Here is a 27,457-nt window from a genome sequence, read left to right as displayed (position 1 = left end):
ATGACTTTTGTAGCATTGATTGGTGGGAAGGGGGGGCTCTATTTGTGTGGTAATAATTGGTGAGGAGGGGGGCTATTACTTTTGTAGCATTGATTGGTGGGAAGGGGGGGGGGGCTCTATTTGTGTGGTAATAATTGGTGAGAAGGGGGTCTCTAACGTTCGTGGTAGTCATTGGTGTGTGTGTGGGGGTAGGGGGCGGAGCTCTGACTTTTGTAGCAGTGGTTGGTGTTGGGGAGGGGGGGGGGGGTAAGAATGTTGAAGTGGCATACAATCTGTGACTTTTTATATGATTATAAATTTTTTGGATTTTTTTCTCAGATATATGGTTGCGTGGGAGAATGTTAAAACTGGTTATGTTATGGGAAAGTTAAAATTTTGGTTGTGTGTGGGTTAGAGTCATCGTTGTGTGTGTGAGGGTAAAGTTATAGTTGTGTGTGTGAGGGTTAAGATATGGTTGTGTTTGTGAGGGTTAGGGATGTGTGTGAGGGTTACTGTGTTATTTATAGACAACAACTTACCCTAACTTTCAAATAGAATTTATTATAAGTTAATGCTTAAAAAAAGGTAAAACCCAGCACAATTAGAAAAAACATAATACAAACTAGTCTTATATCACTGTGTGTTTATTATAATAATTTGTATTGCAACATAAGTACAAGGTAGTTTGTAGTCACATTTTTACAAGTTTTGTATTTAAAATAAAATCAGTCCAATGTCATAATTTAAACAGACAATAACAAACAGTCCAAAAACAAACAGACCAAAAGTTAACAAACAGACCAAAAGTTAACAAACAGTCCAAAAGTTAACAATCTATGTCATCTAGGAATGTAGCAATCAGTGTCTTGAGAGCGATGTCAAACTTAGTACCATCACAGGTGTTGGTACACTAGTTGGTACACCATCACTGGTGCTGGTACACCAGTTGGTACACCATCACAAGTGTTGGTACACCATCACAGGTGTTGGTACACCATCAAAGGTGCTGGTAAACCATCACTGGTGCTGGTACACCAGTTGGTACACCATCACAAGTGTTGGTACACCATCACAGGTGTTGGTACACCATCAAAGGTGCTGGTAAACCATCGCAGGTGTTGGTAGAAAAACAAAACAGATATTTTGGTTGCTTCTGTTTTTGAGTTAGCCTCAGTTCACTTCAACTCTCAAGAGTCTAAGTTGTTGTATACCATTTTAAAAATATCACAGTAACAGATAAATACTTCAAAAATTAAACAATAACAAAATTAGTATAAAAAAATATTGGCCTACAGAAGTTGTAGTACAGAATCATATTTACATTTTCAGGTGTAAAATACTGAACCAGTAAATTAGTAATTCCAGTCTAAAAAATAATTTTGCATATTCTCAGTGATGTGATTGTTTAACAATTTTTACAATTGTATACACTAAATAATACAGTAATTGCAGAGTAAAAGTAAACCAATCAAATCCAGGTAGAATCTATACCATTTATAAACTGGATATTCCATTCAAGTGTGCTCTAAGAAAATGTCATTGATGTTACATCAGCAGAAAAACTTATAAACCTCCAGCATGTCGCATACAGTAGAAAACAAATTTTTCATCCACGTTCTAGGTTCTTTCAGTAGAAAACAGTAAGGGAAAAATTTAGTTTACTTCTTCTTTTTTCCTTTCTTGCCGCCCTTCTTGCCTTTTTTACCTCCCTTCTTTCCCTTTTTGTCCTTGCCTCCCCCATCCCCGTCCTCTTGATCAGCCTGGGCAGCCTTTGCTCTCTTCTTGCCCATTGGGGTCTTGCTGTACCAGGTCTGGGGAAAGTGTAAACATTTGGTCATGTGACTGGTATATTGTGTAAACATCTGGTCATGTGACTGGTATATTTTTGGTAACATGATAACTTTAGCAGCTACTTTAACAAGGGAGTTCACTAAGAATAAACACACATATCTTATGTCTATTGAACTAGTAAGGACAACAGGCTTTGTAATATCTGTTCTTTAGTACCAAGTATATTTTAAAATATTCTGTCTGATTAATTATTTAATTAAAAGTTTAATACTAAAGATTATTTTATTGTTGATTCTGCAGATGCATCTTTTTATTTAATTTTTCAACAAAATATTTTTTATAAATCAGCCTTACTTTGAAAGCCTCCTCTTCTTCTTTATAAATTGGATCTAGCCTGGCTAGAGGCCCTAAAAATTCAATAGCTTGGAGAGGTTTTTTAGACAACTGTTGGATCCTGCGGTCTGTCAAAACCTGAGGACACAAACTTTCAATAACAACAATCTAACAACAATATTTTGTTGTGTAACAACATTAGTTTTGTTGCATGACTCAAATGTTGTTGCATATTTTAAATATACAGCATTTTAACAGTATATAGGAAGTATTTGTTTTTGCTACTTAGTTTTAATATTAGGCTGAACAGCAACATTGTTTATAGAAATAAACTGCATATTTAGCATGTATACTGACCTGTTGGCAGGCAGTGTGTACTGACCTGTGGGCAGGCAGTGTGTACTGACCTGTGGGCAGGCAGGCAGTGTGTACTGACCTGTGGGCAGGCAGGCAGTGTGTACTGACCTGTGGGCAGGCAGGCAGTGTGTACTGACCTGTGGGCAGGCAGTGTGTACTGACCTGTGGGCAGGCAGTGTGTACTGACCTGTGGGCAGGCAGTGTGAACTGACCTGTGGGCAGGCAGTGTGTACTGACCTGTGGGCAGGCAGTGTGTACTGACCTGTGGGCAGGCAGTGTGTACTGACCTGTGGGCAGGCAGTGTGTACTGACCTGTGGGCAGGCAGTGTGTACTGACCTGTGGGCAGGCAGGCAGTGTGTACTGACCTGTGGGCAGGCAGTGTGTACTGACCTGTGGGCAGGCAGTGTGTACTGACCTGTGGGCAGGCAGTGTGTACTGACCTGTGGGCAGGCAGGCAGTGTGTACTGACCTGTGGGCAGGCAGGTAGTGTGTACTGACCTGTGGGCAGGCAGTGTGTACTGACCTGTGGGCAGGCAGGCAGTGTGTACTGACCTGTGGGCAGGCAGTGTGTACTGACCTGTGGGCAGGCAGGTAGTGTGTACTGACCTGTGGGCAGGCAGTGTGTACTGACCTGTGGGCAGGCAGGTAGTGTGTACTAACCTGTGGGCAGGCAGTGTGAACTGACCTGTGGGCAGGCAGGCAGTGTGTACTGACCTGTAGGCAGGCAGTGTGTACTGACCTGTGGGCAGGCAGTGTGTACTGACCTGTGGGCAGGCAGTGTGTACTGACCTGTAGGCAGGCAGTGTGTACTGACCTGTGGGCAGGCAGTGTGTACTGACCTGTGGGCAGGCAGTGTGTACTGACCTGTGGGCAGGCAGTGTGTACTGACCTGTGGGCAGGCAGGCAGTGTGTACTGACCTGTAGGCAGGCAGTGTGTACTGACCTGTGGGCAGGCAGGTAGTGTGTACTAACCTGTGGGCAGGCAGTGTGAACTGACCTGTGGGCAGGCAGGCAGTGTGTACTGACCTGTAGGCAGGCAGTGTGTACTGACCTGTGGGCAGGCAGTGTGTACTGACCTGTAGGCAGGCAGTGTGTACTGACCTGTGGGCAGGCAGTGTGAACTGAACTGTGGGCAGGCAGTGTGTACTGACCTGTAGGCAGGCAGTGTGTACTGACCTGTGGGCAGGCAGGCAGTGTGTACTGACCTGTGGGCAGGCAGGCAGTGTGTACTGACCTGTAGGCAGGCAGTGTGTACTGACCTGTGGGCAGGCAGGCAGTGTGTACTGACCTGTGGGCAGGCAGGCAGTGTGTACTGACCTGTGGGCAGGCAGTGTGTACTGACCTGTGGGCAGGCAGGCAGTGTGTACTGACCTGTTGGCAGGCAGTGTGTACTGACCTGTAGGCAGGCAGTGTGTACTGACCTGTTGGCAGGCAGTGTGTACTGACCTGTGGGCAGGCAGGCAGTGTGTACTGACCTGTGGGCAGGCAGTGTGTACTGACCTGTGGGCAGGCAGTGTGTACTGACCTGTGGGCAGGCAGTGTGAACTGACCTGTGGGCAGGCAGTGTGTACTGACCTGTGGGCAGGCAGTGTGTACTGACCTGTGGGCAGGCAGTGTGTACTGACCTGTGGGCAGGCAGGCAGTGTGTACTGACCTGTGGGCAGGCAGTGTGTACTGACCTGTGGGCAGGCAGGTAGTGTGTACTAACCTGTGGGCAGGCAGTGTGAACTGACCTGTGGGCAGGCAGGCAGTGTGTACTGACCTGTAGGCAGGCAGTGTGTACTGACCTGTGGGCAGGCAGTGTGTACTGACCTGTGGGCAGGCAGTGTGTACTGACCTGTAGGCAGGCAGTGTGTACTGACCTGTGGGCAGGCAGTGTGTACTGACCTGTGGGCAGGCAGTGTGTACTGACCTGTGGGCAGGCAGTGTGTACTGACCTGTGGGCAGGCAGGCAGTGTGTACTGACCTGTAGGCAGGCAGTGTGTACTGACCTGTGGGCAGGCAGGTAGTGTGTACTAACCTGTGGGCAGGCAGTGTGAACTGACCTGTGGGCAGGCAGGCAGTGTGTACTGACCTGTAGGCAGGCAGTGTGTACTGACCTGTGGGCAGGCAGTGTGTACTGACCTGTAGGCAGGCAGTGTGTACTGACCTGTGGGCAGGCAGTGTGAACTGAACTGTGGGCAGGCAGTGTGTACTGACCTGTAGGCAGGCAGTGTGTACTGACCTGTGGGCAGGCAGGCAGTGTGTACTGACCTGTGGGCAGGCAGGCAGTGTGTACTGACCTGTAGGCAGGCAGTGTGTACTGACCTGTGGGCAGGCAGGCAGTGTGTACTGACCTGTGGGCAGGCAGGCAGTGTGTACTGACCTGTGGGCAGGCAGTGTGTACTGACCTGTGGGCAGGCAGGCAGTGTGTACTGACCTGTTGGCAGGCAGTGTGTACTGACCTGTAGGCAGGCAGTGTGTACTGACCTGTTGGCAGGCAGTGTGTACTGACCTGTGGGCAGGCAGGCAGTGTGTACTGACCTGTAGGCAGGCAGTGTGTACTGACCTGTGGGCAGGCAGGCAGTGTGTACTGACCTGTGGGCAGGCAGTGTGTACTGACCTGTAGGCAGGCAGTGTGTACTGACCTGTTGACATGCAGTGACCATGTGACCAGCAGTAAACCCATCTGTTGCCTTGGACAGTGAACTGATGTCAATGTGGTTGGTCAACAAACCTCCGTGTTTTAGAATCAGCTTCCTCCACAACACTGGGGGAAATCAAACAGTTAGTTCTGGTGTAGTTAGACAATTTTCTGCTGTTTACATTTTCAGTGTTACTGTCCTGTTATATGACTCGTGAGCCCTCACAAAAAAATTATACTAATTAAAACTGAGACATTTTTCCTGGTTCCAGGTTTCAGGGAATTGATAGTTGTAGCTTGTGCCCTTTGGGTGGTAAAGACAGCATCGGTCTCAATATGTCCCCACCCCATTTAAGGGTTCTACACATAGGACATATATTTAAACTAGTTCTCCTGTAAGGGCACTACAACACATAGAACAGAGAAGTTAACAAGTCCCCCCTCCTCCACTGCAAGGCTACTACAATAAAACCATGGTGACAAAGTCTTACAATGCCTGGAAGCGTAGTCTGGTCTGGGTATTAAAATAACTCTCTGGTAACAGGCCAACAAAGGCTTCATGTCAGCATCCTGGGGACATCTTGTTGTCCCGACTAGCAGGATCCTGTCTTCACCCTTGATGGACTTCAAGGCTTTTGGGAGCTCTTTTTTCAATCTCTTTGGATCAGTCTGAAGAAAAATGGAAACAAAAATTATTTCCATTTATAATGACTGTTTTGGACTTGTTTACATCAGAAGTTGCTAAAATTGAGGACAAGAAAAACTGATTGAATTCCACAACAGAATAAAATATTTGTTGCTACAAGGAAAACACATCAACGTACTGGATCTGTTTTGGGAATTTTTTTCTTAAACATTTTCTCACAATCTCCAATGTAAAATACTGAAGGCTGTAAGGCTCGTCCAACCTGTAGATACAAATAGATTGATAACTGGGGAACTTAGATAATAAAGTAATTATCAAACAAGCCATCCGAATGTTTAATGATGTAACATTATGACTTAAAATTAATACTAAAAAAAGTAGTATTATTAAAAGAGAAAAGAAATAACGAGCATGCCTTACCTTGAAGATGAGGTGCATCAACATCTTAAGGCCGTCTTTCCCTGGGTATTTACCTGCCAGATTCCCCGGGGACAGGTCAAACAGGTTGGCGCCAAGTTCTGTACACATGGCGTGGACCAGCATTTTTTTACCTGTACCCCTGGGGCCCGCCAACATGATGGACTTGGTCATTGGGCAGTTCTCATGCACAGCCGGGGACCCTAGACAGACAGTGGACAGCCATCACTCAAAAGTTTTACTTGCAACATAAATAAGACTACATCACTATTAACGTATTTACTACAAAATACTAGTATGCACTGCCTTATACTTATGTAGAACCAGATAAAAGAGAAGTGCCTGCCTAGTGGTAAAATTCCAAACTCTGTGAGCAGGCGCCTGACGTCAGAAAGGGATGGCATTGGTTCAATGTTTGCTTGCCTGAGGGTCGTCCCCAGGTAGCTGTACTCCCCTTCGTAGTCGCTGAGCTTGACCTGAGGACACCTGATGATGATACCTTGGGTGACCAGTTCTTCGTACAGGTCATCTATGGTCCTGGGAATAAATGGGATTTTATAAACTATCTACAAAGAAACAAAGTTGTGAAAAATAAAGAAATAAATCCTTATATTCTATTTTCAGAGCAAATGTTATAATAAATCAAAACTAACGATAAAAAATTAACTAAATTGATATCTCTGATTTTAATAAAAAACATATTTGCTTTGTGACATTTATAATTAATCAATAAATTTCAAATACAGTAAGAGATATCAAATTCTAAAATTGCATTCATTACTAAAAGTTTCATCATTAATTACTTAAGTTTTCCTACAAAATTTAAAATATGAGTTAACATATCTATGCACGTAAATACATCCATCATATTCTCACCTGTCTGGTGTCAAATCTTTTTCCTTTTTCTTTCCTTTTTTTCCTTTCTTTCCTTTTTTCCCAGATTTTTTCCCCTTTTTCTTCTTCTTTTTTCCAGATTTTTTACCTTTTTTTCCTTTTTTCCCCTTTTTATCTCTGTCCACTGCCTGTTTTAAAAGAAATGAAATAGCGTGCTCAGTTTCTGGTACTTTCATGATTGATACAAAGATATGTAAACTATGATACAAATTTCTGTTTAAATGTCATCCACTCCAGAAAAGTAAAGTCTGTATGATATTATACAGTTAAAAGAAAAAAACCAGTTCAGAGCGAACATTTATCAAAATAGGAGTCCTTCTAAAATGTTAGTACATTTTTTTCTAGTGTTAGGTTTTAAGTTGATTTAATTAAGAGTCTGTAGCTCTAATTTTTAAAACTTGACTTACAGCTTTTAGATTAGCGAGTTCCACCCTCATGAGTTCATCAACCTGTGTTCTGATCTCTGTTTCTACCTCCTTCCTCTTGTCCTCTTTGATCAGCTCTGAGTCATGTTTCTGCGCAAAGTTATCACTTTCATCTCTATTCACCCAAATACCTACAAATTTTGGTTTCAAAAGTGAAGAGTGGCACAGTAACTTTACAAAAAGATATTAAATTTAAAGATGTTATTTAATCTATGTTTTCTCAAAATCTAAACATAAGTCCGATAAAATACAAATTATAAATTTTGAAAAATTCAATTAGAAAATATTCCATTACATTATACTGGACCATTTAAAAAATCTAAATGTAAACAAATGTTAACAATGTCACACCTTTGTATGTTCCAGTAGCTTCATTGACAGCAGGTACAAAATTAGATGGTGCCATTTTCCAGCCTTCCTCTTCCTCCTGAATTCAAATAAAAAAGTTTCAAGTCACTACATTTTACAGTTTTAAATATATAAATATATTAATTAATATCAATTTATTTTTTAATATCAAATTCTAAAGAATGCCTTCAATTATTTAGGTCTACATCAAATTTTACAAAAATGTCCTACAATAACTTAAATCAGATTTATTTTACAAGAATGCCTACAATAACTTCAATTTTAACAAATGTCCTACTATTACTGAAGACAAATGATTGTTATTACCTCATCATCTCCTTTCTTGCCTTTTCCCCCTTTCTTTCCTTTCTTGCCCTTTTTACCTTTCTTTCCTTTTTTCCCCTTTTTTTCCTTCTTTCCTTTTTTACCCTTCTTACCTCCTTTGCCTTTATTTTCATCCTATTAAAAACAAAAATAACCTGTTATTTAAACTTTCTAATTTAGAAAGCTGATCAATTACAATAACAATAACAGTGTGTTGATTGGCCATCAAAGTCACATGATCAAATTAAATGACAATAAAATGTTTCACTAGGACTATTTATTGACCATCTGAGTAAAATTATGTTTCTCTAAATACTCTGGAAATAAGCTAAATCAATATGTACGCAATTTGCTGAAATAAAGCAAAAAATGTATCATAATACAAAGAAAAAAAAGAAACAAAAAACTACTAAACGGTAGTTTTAACATGAAAAATGTTTTTTGAATTATTAAAAATATGTTTCAACAAAGAATACATGAATGAAAAACTCTTTAATTCTTAGTTTTACCAAATACTGCAATTTTTTCAAATGGAGACAACCTATAGTAGAAGAGGGAAGAACTAGTGAACTATTGTTTTATAAGATGTGGCAAGTGGACTGGGTAAATGTCACAATAATCTCCCCTAATCAAGTGTTGGGTAAGTGGACTGGCTAAATGTCACAATGATCTCCCCTAATCAAGTGTTGGGTAAATGTCACAATAATCTCCCCTAATCAAGTGTTGGGTAAGTGGATTGGCTAAATGTCACAATGATCTCCCCTAATCAAGTGTTGGGTAAATGTCACAATAATCTCCCCTAATCAAGTGTTGGGTAAGTGGACTGGCTAAATGTCACAATGATCTCCCCTAATCAAGTGTTGGGTAAATGTCACAATAATCTCCCCTAATCAAGTGTTGGGTAAGTGGACTGGGTAAATGTCACAATAATCTCCCCTAATCAAGTGTTGGGTAAGTGGACTGGCTAAATGTCACAATGATCTCCCCTAATCAAATGTTGGGTAAGTGGACTGGCTAAATGTCACAATGATCTCCCCTAATCAAGTGTTGGGTAAGTGGACTGGCTAAATGTCACAATGATCTCCCCTAATCAAGTGTTGGGTAAATGTCACAATAATCTCCCCTAATCAAGTGTTGGGTAAGTGGATTGGCTAAATGTCACAATGATCTCCCCTAATCAAGTGTTGGGTAAATGTCACAATAATCTCCCCTAATCAAGTGTTGGGTAAGTGGACTGGCTAAATGTCACAATGATCTCCCCTAATCAAGTGTTGGGTAAATGTCACAATAATCTCCCCTAATCAAGTGTTGGGTAAGTGGACTGGCTAAATGTCACAATGATCTCCCCTAATCAAGTGTTGGGTAAATGTCACAATAATCTCCCCTAATCAAGTGTTGGGTAAGTGGACTGGCTAAATGTCACAATGATCTCCCCTAATCAAGTGTTGGGTAAATGTCACAATAATCTCCCCTAATCAAGTGTTGGGTAAGTGGACTGGGTAAATGTCACAATGATCTCCCCTAATCAAGTGTTGGGTAAGTGGACTGGCTAAATGTCACAATGATCTCCCCTAATCAAGTGTTGGGTAAGTGGACTGGCTAAATGTCACAATGATCTCCCCTAATCAAGTGTTGGGTAAGTGGACTGGCTAAATGTCACAATGATCTCCCCTAATCAAATGTTGGGTAAGTGGACTGGCTAAATGTCACAATGGTCTCCTCTAATCAAGTGTTGGGTAAGTGGACTGGCTAAATGTCACAATGGTCTCCTCTAATCAAGTGTTGGGTAAATGTCACAATGATCTCCCCTAATCAAGTGTTGGGTAAGTGGACTGGGTAAATGTCACAAAATTGTCTCCCCTAATGAAGTATTCCACAAATCTTACTTTATCGTTCAGCTCTTTCTGCAGCTCAGCTGGGTCCTTCTCTTTAAATATAACAGCAGATCCCCCATCATCAGAACTGGGATATTCAGGGAACTTTCCAGTGGCATCTCTGTAAGTGTAGGACCACATTTTAAGATTTTCTCAAATAGGGAAATCTTTTACTTTTAAAGTTTAATGGTAACTTTTATGTGGGAAGTGTACACATATTTATAGATTTTTTCAAAAAAGGAAAACGTTTACTTCTAAAGTTTAATCAGTTTTAACTTTTAAAAACTAACAGAGAATCCCAATTTTGTGGTTAAAAGCACAGACAAATGGACAATACGGTCACCTGCACTCAATGAACCACTGGCGTATCTGATCCATCATGGATTCCTTCATGTCAGGACCTTCATTTTGTATTATATTTTCTCTGATGTTCACTAGAGCCTGCTGATATTCGTGTTCATGAACTTCCTGAGTTTTGCGACGTAGCTCTTCAGTTTTCTGAGCAAATGTTTGCGGCAAATTCTTGGTGCTTGTTGGGAGTGGCGCTGGGGTCTGATGGTAGGATGTTTTATTTAGACTAGACAAAATTCTTACAAACAGGTTGATTAGGTAATAACATTTTTTAAAATTTACCTTATCATAGTTGCAGGTCAATAAATGAAAAAATTAGGTGCCTGCATTTGAATTTCTTTAAATTATAAACTCTACAAGCATCACCCTAAATCATTTTAGACTATCAACTATACAAGTGTCCCAATTACCATGCCAATAAAAATCATTTCTTCCTCCCTTTCTTTCCTTGTCTTCCGCCTCTGAGAGAAACCTTTCCAAACCTGAACAAGGGCAGGTAGAATATAAGCTAATAAGACACAATGTTGCTCACTGTTTCACATAAACTTATACAGATCTACTTGGTTTGATATAATATTATAATAATAAGTCACAGTAAATCTATCTTTAAAAGTTAAAAATGTACTATATTTTAAAATAATTTAATAAAAGATTAAATAAACACAAGTTTTGTATTGGATCAAATAAAAAAATCCGAGGCTTGACCTTTTGAATCCTCATGGCTGCTACATCTATGTCTAGAGTTGGTGCCCCCTGTGTTTGCGCTTGTTTTTCTCTGTCTTCCTGCTGTCTAATCTCTCTCATAAATTTGGCTCGCAGGCGACCTTGTCTGGCCCTCTCATGAATCTGAATTATTTTAATGGCTTGTTCCCACGGCATTCGGATTTCTTCTTTTTCCTTTTGAGCGAATAGAGAATCTTAACTTTACATTCACTCGAATGAAAGGGATATTTTTATAATGCTATCTCTATTGTATTATAGCAGATAAAGTTCAAGTTCTATAGTAGGAAATAGTTTTTTGAATGAGGCAAGAGTTTAAAAAATTTCTAAAACTTTATTAGTGAGAGAATGAATCATGTACAATAAAATAAAAACCAGCTAAAATAACCAAAATTGTAATTTTTAGCCAAGGAAGATAAACATTTAGGAAATCAAAAGGAAATAACCCCTTACCCTTTCAAGATCTTGGGGTCCTATTTTTGCCAGCACTTGCCCTAACAGTTTTTCTCTTTCCTTGATGTTTTTCATTCTTTCATGTGTAAAATATTTTGGAATTGGAATCTCCACATCATTCTAAAACATTTCAAATCATGGGAATAATGGTAACAATTTAATTACAATATTTCCATGAATAGCTTGTAATTAATTAGTCAACAATTAATTATTAAGTTGTGTAGCTCTTAATAATCTAACAAGAAGTTTAAATAACAAAATATCATAAAAATATCATTACAATCAATTATAACATTTGATTTGAGTTAATAAGACACTTTTAAAAAAATCATAATTATCCTTCCAAAGTTTTTTTTTTACTAAATTCAACTTACTGGTGTCAACTTCAGGTCAGACAAGACGTCATCAAAATAATGGTACTCTGAGAACTCTAAGTTCATCATTTCATGCTTGAGCTCAACAACTCGGCCCATGACACCATCCAAACAGTGCCTTAGTACCAATCTTTTCTGTGGGTGCACTATCTGGTCATAGGACTGCTCCAGCTTACGAAAGATCTGAATGTATTTGATGTACATTGTGGCCAGAAGCTGAAAGGCTGCAAGACGATCCTAAAAAAAAGTAATAAAAATAATAAGTTAAGAATAGAAAATATGTTTGACTAGTTAGAGTGTTAAACAATTTGAGTGTACTTACCCTCTCTGGTTTGGGTGGCTCTGGGGGGTTCTCTTGCTGCAGGAGGTCTATAAGGGCAGCCTGAGCCTCCTGCCATTGTTTGTTGTAATAGCTGGATGTTTTAACACATCAAATTAGTGGAATGGTTACTCACATGTATACAAATTATGTAAATAAATGCAGGTGAACAAATTAACAAACCTTACTTGATCTAGGCCTTAAAGGCTATCATTATATTTGTTATACGTAGATTTGTATACGGAGTGTTTACAACAGTACAGATGACATGGAAGACAAGACTACAGATAAAGTTGGGGCATAAGTGTAGCTGGCTAATAGACAAAAAGGGAATGAGTGATTAAAGGTTTTCTGTTGACTATTCAACTATGCACACATTTGATTTGAGTGTACACAAAAAAGCATGATGCTGCTGTCCTCTGCACATAAGCCATTCTAGTATATTTAAAGAAAGTTGAATAGTATATTCATAAAGCCCACTTCACACTATTGTTAACTACTCAAATTTTAACTTTATCAACTTTGTTCATTTAGTTTTTTTTTACTTGAATTTCATCAAGGTAATCCTCAATACTGGGTTATTTCGACTCCCCCTCCCCCTTTTAGCATCAGACCACTACATTATATACAGAAATGTCATGTGTTCCAAAAAAATCAATTTTTGAAACAAGTTCTATTGACTTGGAGAAATTTAAAGAATAAAAAAATCTGTAACAAGAAATTTAAAAAAAAAGGGGATGGGGGGGGGTGGAACAAACACATCTTGTAATAAATTCATGAACTAACTTATTTGTTGTGGATATGATTCCCATTGATAACTAAAAAAAAAATATGGTGGCTATTTGTTTTTAGGCCTAGATTCAAGATTTTAAAATACTAAAAGTAACCTAAATCAGCTAAATGCAACATTAAATACATTTTACTACTAATAATAATGATTGAATATTGAATAATATAGATCTATATAGATCTAATTAATATTTGAATAAAATCAAATCTTAGTCTAGTTTTTCTAGAGTCTAGTCTAGGTAAACCAGATTAAGTCTGAAGGCAATTGTAATTAAAATTCATACTGTACGTTCTCACCTGTGAGACATTTTCAGCTAATCAAAAAATTAATAATATATCTAGTTAAAACATAAAAGCTAGTAACAGAGGATTGAGTGATTGGATTTCATTTTGCTTGGCGTAGCACCGCCATTGTATCCTAGGAAACAAAATCTCTCGAGATTTCCTAGGCCGGAAGTTTACTCCAGTTTTTTAAGCGTCGTCATCAAAGTTGGATCTAGTCATAGTCACATTTTTATTCCGAGGTGATTCAATTAAGTAATTATAGACTACTACGATATTTAAAACTTAAAATGTGTATTAAACCTCTTAACTCTTAACCTAGTTATTTAAATCAGATAAGGTCTACAAATACTTTCATAATTGTATTTGATTTCTTTTTTTATTTTACAGCATTAGGCCAGGCCTCCATTTCTTTTTCGTGAAGTTTAAAATCAGCATAGTCTACACTTCCGCAACTTTTTTATCGATCAATTTTTGTTATTGTTTGATTCACATCTGATTGTTCCACCGTGTTAATTTCAAATACTTTAATAGCATCCAGATTAATTTTAATCTATTCTGCAGGTTAATTTTTATATTTTATCAACTGTTTGTTTATTTACTGTTACATTTAGACATCTAGCTGATCTAGCTAAGCTTGGGTAATTTTTATGAAGTGACTGCTCGGAAAAAGCTTTTTCCCCCTCAAGGACTGTACGACTTTACTGACGTTACATCCAATTGAGTAACTTACTGATTACTAGAGGATCTAGATCTAACTAATATATCTACTTGCCTAGTAGTAGCTAGGACTACTGGTTAGAGACCTAGGCACCTTGATTTTAATTTCTAGAGTTATAAGAGCGGGACTGCAATAGTAGTATAACACAGACCTCAAAGTTGCACTTGTTGGTTTTCGCCTTATTTAAAAGTTTATTTGGATGTTAAATAATTCGAAAGCAGCGCTTGGCATGTCATAAGTTAATTTGTGAACATATCTGTGTCCAGTTCTTACTATTACATTTTGGGGAAATTTAAGTAGGCTTTTAGAATAGGGCCTAATTTTTTAAGTTGCAAAATAATTTTTTTCTATTACACACCCCTGGATGAAAAGATTGAATTTTGGATTACCTGTGAAACTTGAACCAATCAAGGTTTAGATAAAATGTTTTTGCTATAGGCCTAACTAGCTTCTAGATATAACAGATATATCTAGCTCACTGTAGCCGTAATGTGGCTTTTATCTTTTAAAAAAAGAAAGAAGGGGTGTTTACTTGATTTTGGGCCTGAACCTGATTTTGCTCAACAACAAAAAGTATTGTTTATTAAAAAGGCATTTGAGACAATTTTAAAAAAAATGTTTAGGCCTACAGATCCTTTTTTTTTTATTGTGCATAACATTATATGGGCCAGTCAGTAGCTTTGACCTTACATTCGTTTTCCCAATTTTTTTTTTTATTGTAGGTGTACAAAGCAACAATGACATTACAGTGGACATTTGTGGCTACAGTGCTATATGTTGAAATCTTTCTGATTATAGTACTTCTGTTACCTTTTATTTCACCCAAAACGTAAGTATGTGATTTGTGGGTTTCTTCCAGCCCCCCCCCCCCCCCCCCCCCAAAAAAAAAGCTTATTATACCACCTGATTAGGAAAAAGGGGGCAGGTCATCACAGAATATGAGTCTCAAGCTAGTGTTTTGCCTTCCCCTACAATGTTACTAAAAGATGGACTGCAGTGTACAATGTTTCCAATTAAACAACCGTAGACCTACATTTGATATGGCTTCATCGAGAAATTGTTGTGAAGGTGTAAGCTTGCTGTGGTGACCTTTTTAAAAAAATTGTTATGAATGATTGTTCACTTTTCATATTTGTTCGCCTTCAACAATCCTTTGTTATTTGTTAACTTTGAAATATAATAAACTTGATTGGTTTATGTAGACTAGGTATGTTAAAAGGGCAATTCTTTTTATGTTGCCAAATTTTTATTATTTTGAAACCATGTTTTGTTCAACTAGTTCAAGAAATTATTGTTTTGTTTTTTCAAATAATTAGAAATTTCAACAAATACTTTTGATATGGTCTGTGATGAAAGGTAAAAGGTCTGAGGGTTTCAAGTATTGGGCCTGTAGTTGGCTTTCAGAATGTTTCAGTCAGTAGGAATTAGAGCCACACCTCTTGACAATGTTCTGATCAATACTAAACTTGCCACAGAGAGCAGTAGTCAGTGCTGACTGCTGCTTTATTTATATAAGGGCAGACATTTGTTTTGTATGTTTGTTTGTTGTCTTTGCCAACCACAGGCTAGATATTTGTTCCTCCATTGACTAGAAAAGGCTTGCTGAGACCTAAGATAATTTTTTTTTTAAATCTGAATTGATGTTGGATTTTGACATTAAGCAAGGTTAGATGTCACATAGATATATTTTCTATATGTTTCAGATGGCAGAAATTATTCAGATGTCGCCTTGCAACAATGCTTTCTTCATATTCTGCCATTTACTTCTATATTTTTATTGCAATTCTTGTCTTGCTGTTTGCTGGTAAGTCATTCCACTTTTATCAATCATTTTCCAACTACTGTATGGATGTTAACATTTTAGTTTAGTTACTTGAAACCTTTTGCTATTTATCATCATTAAGAATTTAATTTATATTAATTTAGGACTAGCTGTATTTTCCTGAGAAGGAACACAATCTTACTTTATTCTGGTTAATTAATGCAGTTGCTTACCTTGATTACATATAATAACTTTCCAAATTTGGCTTTACCAGAGTCAGTGCGTGAAATGTTGAAGTACTCAGATTCCAATGTTACGGTGCATGACGCTAAGACACCAGCTGCTGAAACACTGCAGCACATGAAACTTTTCAGAGCCCAAAGAAATTTTTACATATCAGGCTTTGCCTTGTTCTTGTGGTTGTGAGTAAAGCGTTTAGTGCATGTAGCTGTTACTCTTCCTTGTTTAACTCTTCCTGCCAGAATCTGTTCGTGAAGCCTGGAAATATTCCAAACCGCTAGAGCATGATGATCTAAGGCAATTCCCCGAGGCTGAAAATGCTTATAACATGAAGCTGTTTCGTGCTCAAAGGAACATGTACATTGCAGGAATGGCTTTATTTCTCTGGTTGTAAGTTGATCAAATCTTTTCCTCCAATGTGCAGGCGCCATCTTTTTTAAAATCAGAGAAAGAAATGTATCTCAAAGTTTACATTCTTTTTCCTACTTTAGGATATAGGGAATTGGTTGTAAATTTTTGTGGCAGAAATTAAATAGACTGCTGCAACATTTCCAGTGTCACATAGATTCTGTAGGGTTCTGTCTTAATTGTTACCCTCTAGCACATTTTGTTGACAACAGCTTTGCAAAGTTAACACACTAATACTGTGTTGTTGTTTTTTTGTTATCAGTTACATTTAATTGGCAAATATAATTTCTTTCATTTTATTGTTTTAACGTTGATAAATTTATAAATTCGTGTTGTTATTAACCATAAACAATATTTGCTTAAAGGTAATCTTAGAAAGTAAAGCAATATAGAAACTGCTGTGAAATTTAAAAGCAATACCTTTCATTATTTTAAATGCTTTAAAATTGTGATTTTGCTTATTCTGTGTTAATGTGTTATTATCTTCATTAACAGCTAACTTTGATAATATTTTAGTTCATGTATAGTGATGCTAAAAGCATGCAGGCTGTGTTTAGTTTAATCTCCACAGAATTGTCATAATTTAACACATTACTTTCTTCTGGAATGAACCTTTTCTTTCACAAACTTAGAGCGTGCACTTAGGGCTTTATAGTTATAGTATGGTAGTAACCTCATTAAATGTTTTTAATTTATTCCTTCTTTTGTAAATAAAATGTTGCATATTTTAACACTTTTGCATTTTAGTATTAGCCTTATAAGTTAGGATATGTTATGTTAAACACATGCTTTAGGACAAATATAAAGTATGCTTGATATTCTTGAATTTTTGTCAATTTAAAGTTTCCTTATTGATAGGCCTAACTTCATTATATATATTCATTGAAAGGAAATAAGCTAAGAGTGCTGTTTAATCTTTCAGCATACTGAAAAGACTGATCACATTGATTGCTACAGAAGCCACATTGATGGCTCAGTGTGAGGCCAGCATGAAACAAGCAGAGAGTGCATCAGCTGCAGCCAAACACTTCATGGAAGAGAAGAACACAAGGGAAGAAAACAAAAAGGTAGTAGTGGTATCATTGGATTCTTGTATCCTTAGTCTAACAGTTACATAACTTGATTCAGGCCTGACATGACTTGATTCTTGTGTCCTAGACCTGACATGACTTGATTCTTGTGTCCTAGACCTGACATGACTTGATTCTTGTGCCCTAGACCTGACATGACTTGATTCTTGTGTCCTGACATGACTTGATTCTTGTGTCCTAGACCTGACATGACTTGATTCTTGTGTCCTGACATGACTTGATTCTTGTGTCCTAGACCTGACATGACTTGATTCTTGTGTCCTAGACCTGACATGACTTGATTCTTGTGTCCTAGACCTGACATGCCTTGATTCTTGTGTCCTAGACCAGACATGACTTGATTCTTGTGTCCTAGACCTGACATGACTTGATTCTTGTGTCCTAGACCTGACATGACTTGATTCTTGTGTCCTAGACCTGACATGACTTGATTCTTGTGTCCTAGACCTGACAATACTGACATGCCTTGATTCTTGTGTCCTGACATGACTTGATTCTTGTGTCCTAGACCTGACATGACTTGATTCTTGTGTCCTAGACCTGACATGACTTGATTCTTGTGTCCTAGACCTGACATAACTTGATTCTTGCGTCCTAGGCCTGACATGACTTGATTCTTGTATTCTAGACATGACATGACTTGATTCTTATGTCCTGACTTGACTTGATTCTTGTGTCCTGACATGACTTGATTCTTGTGTCCTGACATGACTTGATTCTTGTGTCCTAGACCTGACATGACTTGATTCTTGTGTCCTGACATGACTTGATTCTTGTGTCCTGTCATGACTTGATTCTTGTGTCCTGACATGACTTGATTCTTGTGTCCTGACATGACTTGATTCTTGTGTCCTAGACCTGACATGACTTGATTCTTGTGTCCTAGACCTGACATGACTTTATTCTTGTGTCCTAGACCTGACATGACTTGATTCTTGTCTTAGACCTGACATGACTTGATTCTTGTGTCCTAGACCTGACATGACTTGATTCTTGTGTCCTAGACCTGACATGCCTTGATTCTTGTGTCCTAGACCAGACATGACTTGATTCTTGTGTCCTAGACCTGACATGACTTGATTCTTGTGTCCTAGACCTGACAAGACTTGATTCTTGTGTCCTAGACCTGACAAGACTTGATTCTTGTGTCCTAGACCTGACAATACTGACATGCCTTGATTCTTGTGTCCTGACATGACTTGATTCTTGTGTCCTGACATGACTTGATTCTTGTGTCCTGACATGACTTGATTCTTGTGTCCTAGACCTGACATAACTTGATTCTTGTGTCCTAGACCTGACATAACTTGATTCTTGCGTCCTAGGCCTGACATGACTTGATTCTTGTATTCTAGACATGACATGACTTGATTCTTATGTCCTGACATGACTTGATTCTTGTGTCCTGACATGACTTGATTCTTGTGTCCTGACATGACTTGATTCTTGTGTCCTAGACCTGACATGACTTGATTCTTGTGTCCTAGACCTGACATGACTTGATTCTTGTGTCCTGACATGACTTGATTCTTGTGTCCTGACATGACTTGATTCTTGTGTCCTGACATGACTTGATTCTTTTGTCCTAGACCTGACATGACTTGATTCTTGTGTCCTAGACCTGACATGACTTGATTCTTGTGTCCTAGACCTGACATGACTTGATTCTTGTGTCCTAGACCTGACATGACTTGATTCTTGTGTCCTAGACCTGACATGACTTGATTCTTGTCTTAGACCTGACATGACTTGATTCTTGTGTCCTGACATGACTTGATTCTTGTGTCCTGACATGACTTGATTTTTGTGTCCTAGACCTGACATGACTTGATTCTTGTGTCCTAGACATGACATGACTTGATTCTTGTGTCCTGACATGACTTGATTCTTGCGTCCTAATACTCCTTTAGTGCTTACCAGTTAAAGCTAATCTTGTTGTTGACCCTATTGTTTAGAATTTAGCAACAGAAGAGAAGGACTTGTCAGCTGTTGAGAAGGAACTTGCCTCTACCCGCACTGACCTAGAAACTACCAGAGAGGAGCTGTATCGTGCTAGAGTTGACTTGAACACCATCAAAAAGCAGGCAGAAAGTACAAATCAGGAGTACGACAGACTTTTGAAAGAGAATGCAGAACTTCATGTAAGTGGAGATTGTGTACTGGCTCATTTATTAAGTTGGTAATCATTTTATATGCCTTATTAGTAAGGTACTTTACTTTTTTCTTCTCAGGATAAACTTGAAGGAGGTGACAATAAAAAGGAGAAATAAAGTTCAACTGCTTTCTTCATCTGGATTTCTGTGATGTTATATTTCATTGATGTATGCTTTTAAGTATTGGTTTTTACTGAACAGTGCTAATAATCCTAAGGATTTGCTCCTAAATCTGTTGTAAAATTAATGTACTTTGCATTATGGTTTTAGAAATAAAACTTAAAACTATTCCTAGACAAAGTTGTATTTTATTTTCAATGTATTTATTACTTTCATATTTTGTTTGGGTATTGTACTAAGGATGAGAAATATTTTAACGTATCCCCAACTGTTGTTGTTTTTAACTGATGGTCGTGTGTAAACTGCTGGCACTGACACATACTGGTACCAAATTTTCTGCTATTTGAAGCGAGTTTTTGATGGGCTGACCTGATTACTCCATTTTATTCATTAATTTTATCATACATTTTACCCACACCACTTCACTTTTCAACTTCATTGGCTACATTTGTCTTTTTTATTATTTCTAATGTGCTTACAGCTTGAGTGTTTGCACTGTCTGATCTCTTTAAAAAAATTGTCCTACAGATTTCCTAATTAATTTTTTTTAAATTCAGATACTCAGTTGTTTTTACATATATTGTGCAAGGGTTAACTTGATGGCTGGTTAAATCAAGCAGAACATCTAGTAGTTTTTAGTAAATATAGTCTTGGCTACCAGGATGTAGAAAATTGCCAACTTGCATGGTTTGTGCTGGAGGAAGGGTTAACTTAATGGCTGATTAAATCAAGCAGAACTTCAAGTCATCTAAGTCAATTCAGTCCCTGCTACCAGGCTGTAGAAAAGTGCTACCCTTATTGCTCCTCTCTATTAAACTTGTCAGCTGCATCTAAGCTGGATACCCCCCTGAGGTAACCTAAGAGTGGTAACCTATTGGTTAGAGTGATTATAGTTACTTTACCATGCAGCAATTGAGCAGAGTTGAGCTAATCTCTAATAAGCACTGAAGATTTTAGTGGTGTAAATGTGATTTTTTTTTTTTTTTTTTTTTTGTATCAGTGAACTACTCATTCACAATTGCTTGTTAGTAGTTGCTTTTAACCTTATTGCATTTTTTGTGTTTACAGAAATGTTACCTATGTAGTTATTTAGTTCGCATTTTTTTTTCAGATTTAATGAAGATAAAAGTACAAATGTCTTTTCTAATGCCATGAAAATTTCTATGCCACGAAAATGTGCTTTCAATACACTTATTATTGCAGGCTTAACCTTGATCCTTGTAAAAATTTTAATAATCTAATATTCAGCTAAAATGTTGATAATAAAATACACTCAAATGAATGTCCAAGTTTCTATGAATCTGATATTTAGAACAATGTAGTTGTGGGTAATGAAGGACTGTGATCTAAAGTTATTATTCGTCTGTTATTTTGGATGATACAGTATCTAGTATTGTATGAACAAAATAAAAGCACAAACCTACTGAAATATTTGTCATTATTTACTGCCTATGTTATTATTTAAACTAATGCTGTGCAAAAGTTTCCGATCTCTTAATTCTGATTTTACTAGGTCAATAACCACCGTCTGTCGTTAACTTGGTTCCATTGATTTGATGAAGTATTTTTTCTCAATTTATCATTTTGTATGTCAGTTTCTTTTTGGTCAAAGGTACTTGACAGCCTAGCTACGAAGGCAAACCTTAAGGTCTTGAATTATCCTTATTGATACTGATAGCCACTAGCTTAGGCTCTCTCTAAACAACAGCTGTCTACAACTACAAAGGCAAACCTAAAGGGTTTGAATGATCCTTATTGATGGCCACTAGCTTAGGCTCCCTATAAAGAACTGCTGCCTAAGTTTAACGATAGATCGCCTTCTGCAGAAAATGTTTGCTCCCAGCATGAGGTATGGGTTTATTTTAGCCAAGATATAGCACTGATGGTGAAAACAAAAAAGGTTTTTTCCCACATACAGTGCAGATAAGCTAGGTTTTCTTTGTAACAAGACTCATCGTCGGAAGACTTGAGACAATGGGACTAATCTTCTGAATGATTGTGACAATACAAATCCGCTGAAGAATTGTGAAATTAGGACTAATCTGCTGAATGATTGTGACAACAGGACTAATCCAGTGCAGTGTTGTGGGCATAATTCTTCTATCTTCACCATTTTCTTCTATTGGGACAGTGCCAGACAACCTGTGGGAAATGCTGTAGATTTGTTTCCACCGTGCGGTTCTGTGCACTTGACTTTTAGCTGCGCACTCTTCTGTATGTATGCCGCCAGCTAACACTGCATTTTGTTACGGAACTTCTTACTTTGTTATAGAAACACGAATTTGTCTCACAACTTCTTTCTGACTCAATCTTTGTGATCGTGCAACATTTTTTTTACCCTCCCACTCTTATAATTGTATATAACACTCGACATGTGAGCTACAACAAATCTAGAACCCTAACAATCACTCGACATATGGGCTACAACAAATCTAGAACCCTAACACGACCACACCGCCACAGAACAATACACACACAAATTAAAACGTTTGTAATTAACAATTTACCCGTGTTACTACACACGGAATTTTTTTTTTACCTTTTATACAAGAACTTCCTGCAACTCTATGGGGAGTTATACCTTGAAGCTTTCCAGAATATTCCATTGTTCTGTTTGCACTGGATTACATTGAATGTCTCCAGAATGCTCCACCCCATTATGTGTGTAATGATGTAATTGGTGTAATAGTGCAGGCTGGGCATATGTATGCTGAGGTCGAACACCATTTCTAAAAACAGGTAAGGTGTACTGTGCAGTTATCTCTGGAACTACAGACATCTACTCACCAACATTACGTTGTCGAGACATATTTCAGATATTTGTCATACCATATCGCTCAGAGAACACGCTCTATTCTTACAGCTGGTCTAGGTGGACGAGCGTCTGTAAGAAATACCTGGGGAGGGGGTATATATGGCCTGCACATCTGATACACCCCTACCCCCCTTTGCATACAACAGTGACACAGTTGGTACCCCAACACCCACCCGCCAATAGTAGCTACGCCGTTTGGTTGCGTCGCCGTGTACTCAGTGTGTAATTTTGTGACAATTGATGGTTGAGAGATGAGTGTGTTTGCTGATCCAACTTCTCTTCCACCCCTAGCGCACTAATTGTATAGCCCAAAAAAAGGTGGGGTTGGTTTTAATGTTTCCCAAGATTACCTTGCATCAAATATTATTATTCAATATTGTTAAGAACGTGGGGTTTTGAACATATAAATTGTGGAAATTCCCAGATTTTTAAATGAATTTGATGCTGACATCGTTTCTAAAACATGTAGGCCTATAAGACTATACACAAAATGTTGATAGGAGAAAGATTATGTTGCATCCTGCGTCAACTTACTAATCCAACCTTTCTTACAAGACTGAAATTTTACAAGGATTAGAAAAAAAATCCAAGGCGGTGTTATGTAACGTTACCTCATATAACTCAGTAATATGTAACCAATATGTTAAACATCCTTCTACTTCTTTGAGTTACACAATAGTTACACAATTCCTCCTATGAACTATGAATACAACCTGCTCCATTGACACACCCCCCCCCCCATACTTCTCTTAAAGAAACCGCCGATAGTTCCGTATCGATATCTACAAATCAAATTTCAGCCCGATTGATAACAGGTTTGAAGTGCTAGGTAATGACCGCACTCAGGTTCCGTCTGGAAGCGGATGTGTTCTGTAAACAAACACGTGAACACACTTAGTGCCAGTTAGTTCCCCTTCCATTGACAAGATGGCACGAGCAATTATCCTCATGTTGGTATGCTACACGAGCTGACGGAACAAGGTTCCCCCTTGCTTGTCCCCCCCCCCCTCCAGTTGGTATGCTACACGAGCTGACGGAACAAGGTTCCCCCTTGCCTGTCCCCCCAGCTTGATTTGATTAGGTCCGTGACGTAGGTGCAGGCTTTAGTAGACTTAGCTGAGACTTAGCCAGGAATCTATTTCGATTTCTATCTTCGTAAACTTGGACCGTTCTTTCGCTATGCACACAGGGGCTACCGATACCATGGATACATCTGTATTACTCTTTTTGTAGGCAGAAGCAAAATCTTGTAGAGATATTGGAGTCTTCTCAAACCGTATGTATGCTCTATGACGGTCATATAGATTTATTATTAAGTATACTGTTGCGGCTCTAGTTACATTTTTAGATAACACACGTTATTGGTTAAAATTAAAATAACACATCTAATAATGTACCCAGAATATATTAAATAGATAAAAGTAACTTTGGTTTTAAGATTTTTTATCTAGAAAGCATTTCAAAGTTGTTTTGACTAAATGTTTCATTATTATTTTCAAAACCTAATATCAGTGGCGCCAGCCACCACCCCCTTACTAAAACTATGCGCGATTTGGTGTCGACGTCATCCCCTAAACCAGGTGTCAAACTGTGCCCAAAGATGTAGGCCCTGTATCACTATAGCCTAATGAGTAAACTAATGAAAACATTGAGTCACCTGGTGCGGTCTCTACCGCCCGTCCCCGCCTGTGGCGCTACTGTTTAATCCACCACTATACCCATTTTATTGATTACTTTTATAAAATTTGATTTTTCATTTTTAAATAAAGGATTAAATAGAAATGAAATGAACATGGATCTAGATTTGAATGAAACTTAATACTATAAATTATACAACTAGATAGATCTATAAATTATGAATAGTTTATTTAATGAATGATAAAATTAATGATTGAAAACCAAAATCTGGAGTCTAGCTTGATGCGAAACTTTTTCAAGTGTAATCGTTTATTAAAGAACGTAGATCTAGAATTTAGCCAATCTAGGTCTATAAAAAATAGTCTGTATGAAGTTTAAAGGGAGGTACTTAGTGATTTAAGCAAAATTATATTATTGTTAGATTATTTCCCATTTGTGTCTTCTGCTATACTCTATCTATATTCTATATTCTATAGGCTTACTTTCGGAGATTTCATTTTACTTCTAAATGCTGAATTTATAGTTTATAGAGTCTAGCCTACTTCTATCCTGTACATAAAGCAACCAAACCAAAATACAAGTTTATAATTTAAATGCGAGAAACTTTTTTTGAAAAAGAACTCTCCTTTGAAGAAATGTATTATGCAACGTCTTGCTTTACTTGTTTTATTACAATAAACAATGTGAAAATATTCAATATTCAGCTATTCATTATTCTAGTTCTAGAATCTAACTCCAATTACAAAATAAGTAGATCTAGATCTACCATTTTAAAATTGTATTTAAAGGTAAGCATTAGCACTGCATTTTAAAAAATATATATGGATTCTAGATCTAGATCTAGATCTAGATCTAAATCTGAAAATCTAGATTCTAGAGTCTATATTTTTTTATTTAGAATCTAGAATCTAAGATCTAGATTTCGATTATTTATTAATTGATTTATGTTCAATGGTCGATTCTTTCTTACGATCGTCTGCCACTAGACCTAGAATCTAGATCTAGATATAGAATCTAGATCTAGATTATCTATTATCTAGATCTAGGTCTAGATTCTAGAAAGAATTTCAAAGTTGTTTTGACTAACTTTTTTTTATTATTTTCATAGCCTACCCTAATCTCAGTGGCGCCTCTATCCTTCTAACCTAACTTCTAACTAACTTCATCGTAAACAAATACTTTTATACTATACTCTTATACAAACATTCTTACTAATCTCTGTGTGAGTACGCTGATTGGTTCGGATTGGTTAGATCTATAGATCTAGATCTACAGTCTTGTTATAATTTAGGCCTTTTTGGGCTTAGTTAGGGGCAGGCCTAGATCTACTATTTAGGGCAATTATATAGATCTAGGCTTCTCCTCGATCTATTCACTTTTGAGCGTATTTCATTTTATTAGTCCTTGCTAGTGAGTCTTCCCTAATTAACTTATTGCATTTAAATGTGCTTCCCCCCCCCCTCATCTTTTCCCCTCATCGCCCAGAAGTAGGATAAGAAGGTGTGATTAGTTTTATGCTGTAAAAGTATAATAGGGAGGTGTGATTAGTTTTATGCTGCAAAAGTATAATAGGAAGGTGTGATTAGTTTTATGCTGTAAAAGTATAAAAGGGAGGTGTGATTAGTTTTATGCTGCAAAAGTATAATAGGGAGGTGTGATTAGTTTTATAGGCTGGTGTTACAGTTATACTTTCATTTTACAAGTTTGTTTTCAAACCAATTAACACACACACATACGCGCGCACACGCACGCACGCACACACACCATTACAGCAAGATTACTGTGTACATATGTTCTAAATATATTATAATGCATAGTTCAAGAGTGAATCATATAACCCCTTGTAAGTTTTCTTTTACTGCTAGCATGACTAAAAAGCTCTAATACGATCTAAATATAAATCTTTGAGGTGTTGAGTTTAGATCTCTAGTCTAGTCCTTTATGCTGATGAATAACTTATGGGAACAAAGAAAGCTCTCCTAGGCACGGGAAGGGCTGTCTACTGCTGTCTGTTGCTGGTTGAAAGGGGGGGGGGGAGAGGTGGAGGTAAGGGAGGTTATACAAAGGTTGGGTCAATGGCCAGAGTGAGTGAGACTAACAGTTCTAGACTAGGCCAGCCGGTGCCATTTGTACAGATAGATAATCAATAGCCTCTTTAATTGGAGTGTTGCTGTCATGATATTGTGCTGTTTTCTTATATTGACTTGTGTAACACGTGGATGCCTTGAAAGTTAGTCCTTTTCTTTAATAATTATACTAGCATTTTTACTTAAGAATTCTATAGATGGTTCTATATTATGTGAGAAGATAAAACGCGATTCTGTGTTAGTTTTTGTGTTAGTTTTTGTGTTATGATTCTAAGCCAGACGAGTAATTTCTTTAAATATATTTTGTATATCCCCTCCCCCCCCCCCAACGTAACAGTTACAAAATACTTTGGCACAAGTTGAACTTTTGACACACGAAAACCTATTGTTGCATCTCGAATTATTTATATATTTCTTCTCCGGATATTCCTGTGAAACTATTTTAGATTAAGATCTCTATCTCTGGGGATTTTACCTGAGCAGAGAAATCCAGGTGCAAAAGGTATGTCGACAATATAAATAGAGCATTGCCATTTTGGCAAACACGTTGAGTGTGTTATTCCCATTCTCTGATGATACTGTGGTGTGAGTGATCCCCCCCCCCCTGCCCTCACCTTATGGATTGGTTTGTAATGGTTTAAACGGCGCGGCTGTGGGGATAACAACCTTGTCGAGATGCTGGCAAGTGTCTAATGGAGCATATACAAGGGTAGAACTCTGTAACGACACATCGGTACATCTTGATGGATAAGTTCTGTTTGACTTGAGATGTCTAGCTGCTGTTTTGCTATGATAAAGACTAGATAATGATAATGGGGCCAATTCTATGTAAACATGCTTGCTGAAACGAAAGCATCAACACATATCACAAATACACCGAGTTATATAAAAAGTACTTTATTTGAATAAAAAGACGTGTCGGCATATTTCTATAACATCTCCATGCGATTGGGAGCTGTCGGTGTAATAGAGGGAAGTGGTGCTAGACATTCCACGGAACAAAGACAGCGCGTATTATTCTAACATTTGTCAGGTTGCCGCTTCCCACACTTGAGTGTGTGGGGATATGAAATAGTGCCCCGGTGCTGATGACTGCGGTGTGTGTGTGAGAACAACAGCTGG

At 37.9% G+C, this 27,457-nt stretch overlaps 2 protein-coding genes across 5 annotated transcripts; one reads left to right on the top strand and one right to left on the bottom strand.

Annotated features, from left to right (window-relative positions):
* Nucleotides 1-612: 612 nt before the first annotated feature.
* LOC131948052 (dynein regulatory complex protein 11) lies at nt 613-13,461 on the bottom strand. The gene is made up of 19 exons (XM_059309521.1): nt 13,316-13,461; nt 12,233-12,323; nt 11,911-12,147; nt 11,537-11,656; nt 11,069-11,260; nt 10,774-10,845; nt 10,356-10,564; nt 10,025-10,133; nt 8,142-8,273; nt 7,818-7,893; nt 7,449-7,597; nt 7,024-7,169; nt 6,494-6,684; nt 6,151-6,350; nt 5,909-5,992; nt 5,576-5,753; nt 5,089-5,210; nt 2,125-2,241; nt 613-1,790 (listed from the first exon to the last, which is right to left on the bottom strand). The coding sequence occupies exons 1-19, from the start codon at nt 13,324-13,326 to the stop codon at nt 1,638-1,640; spliced, it is 2,589 nt and encodes an 862-aa protein (XP_059165504.1). The 5' UTR covers nt 13,327-13,461; the 3' UTR covers nt 613-1,637.
* On the top strand, nt 13,457-21,224 carry LOC131948053 (B-cell receptor-associated protein 31). Of its 4 annotated transcripts, none has more exons than XM_059309522.1 (7): nt 13,457-13,542; nt 14,744-14,850; nt 15,725-15,825; nt 16,266-16,413; nt 17,354-17,498; nt 19,478-19,663; nt 19,754-21,224. In XM_059309522.1, exons 2-7 carry the CDS (start codon nt 14,759-14,761, stop codon nt 19,790-19,792), a joined length of 711 nt encoding a protein of 236 aa, XP_059165505.1. In that variant the 5' UTR covers nt 13,457-13,542; nt 14,744-14,758; the 3' UTR covers nt 19,793-21,224. The 4 variants fall into 4 exon arrangements, with proteins under 4 accessions (XP_059165505.1, XP_059165506.1, XP_059165508.1 ...); XM_059309523.1 differs by lacking the exon at nt 16,266-16,413 and adding an exon at nt 16,058-16,205; XM_059309525.1 differs by having other exon boundaries at nt 13,486-13,555.
* Nucleotides 21,225-27,457: the final 6,233 nt, after the last annotated feature.

The sequence above is a fragment of the Physella acuta genome, unplaced genomic scaffold (assembly GCF_028476545.2).
Source record: "Physella acuta isolate Inbredline_101_S28 unplaced genomic scaffold, ASM2847654v3 ptg000622l, whole genome shotgun sequence".
Taxonomy (NCBI): domain Eukaryota; kingdom Metazoa; phylum Mollusca; class Gastropoda; family Physidae; genus Physella; species Physella acuta.
This window is presented reverse-complemented; position numbering and strand designations above follow the sequence as displayed.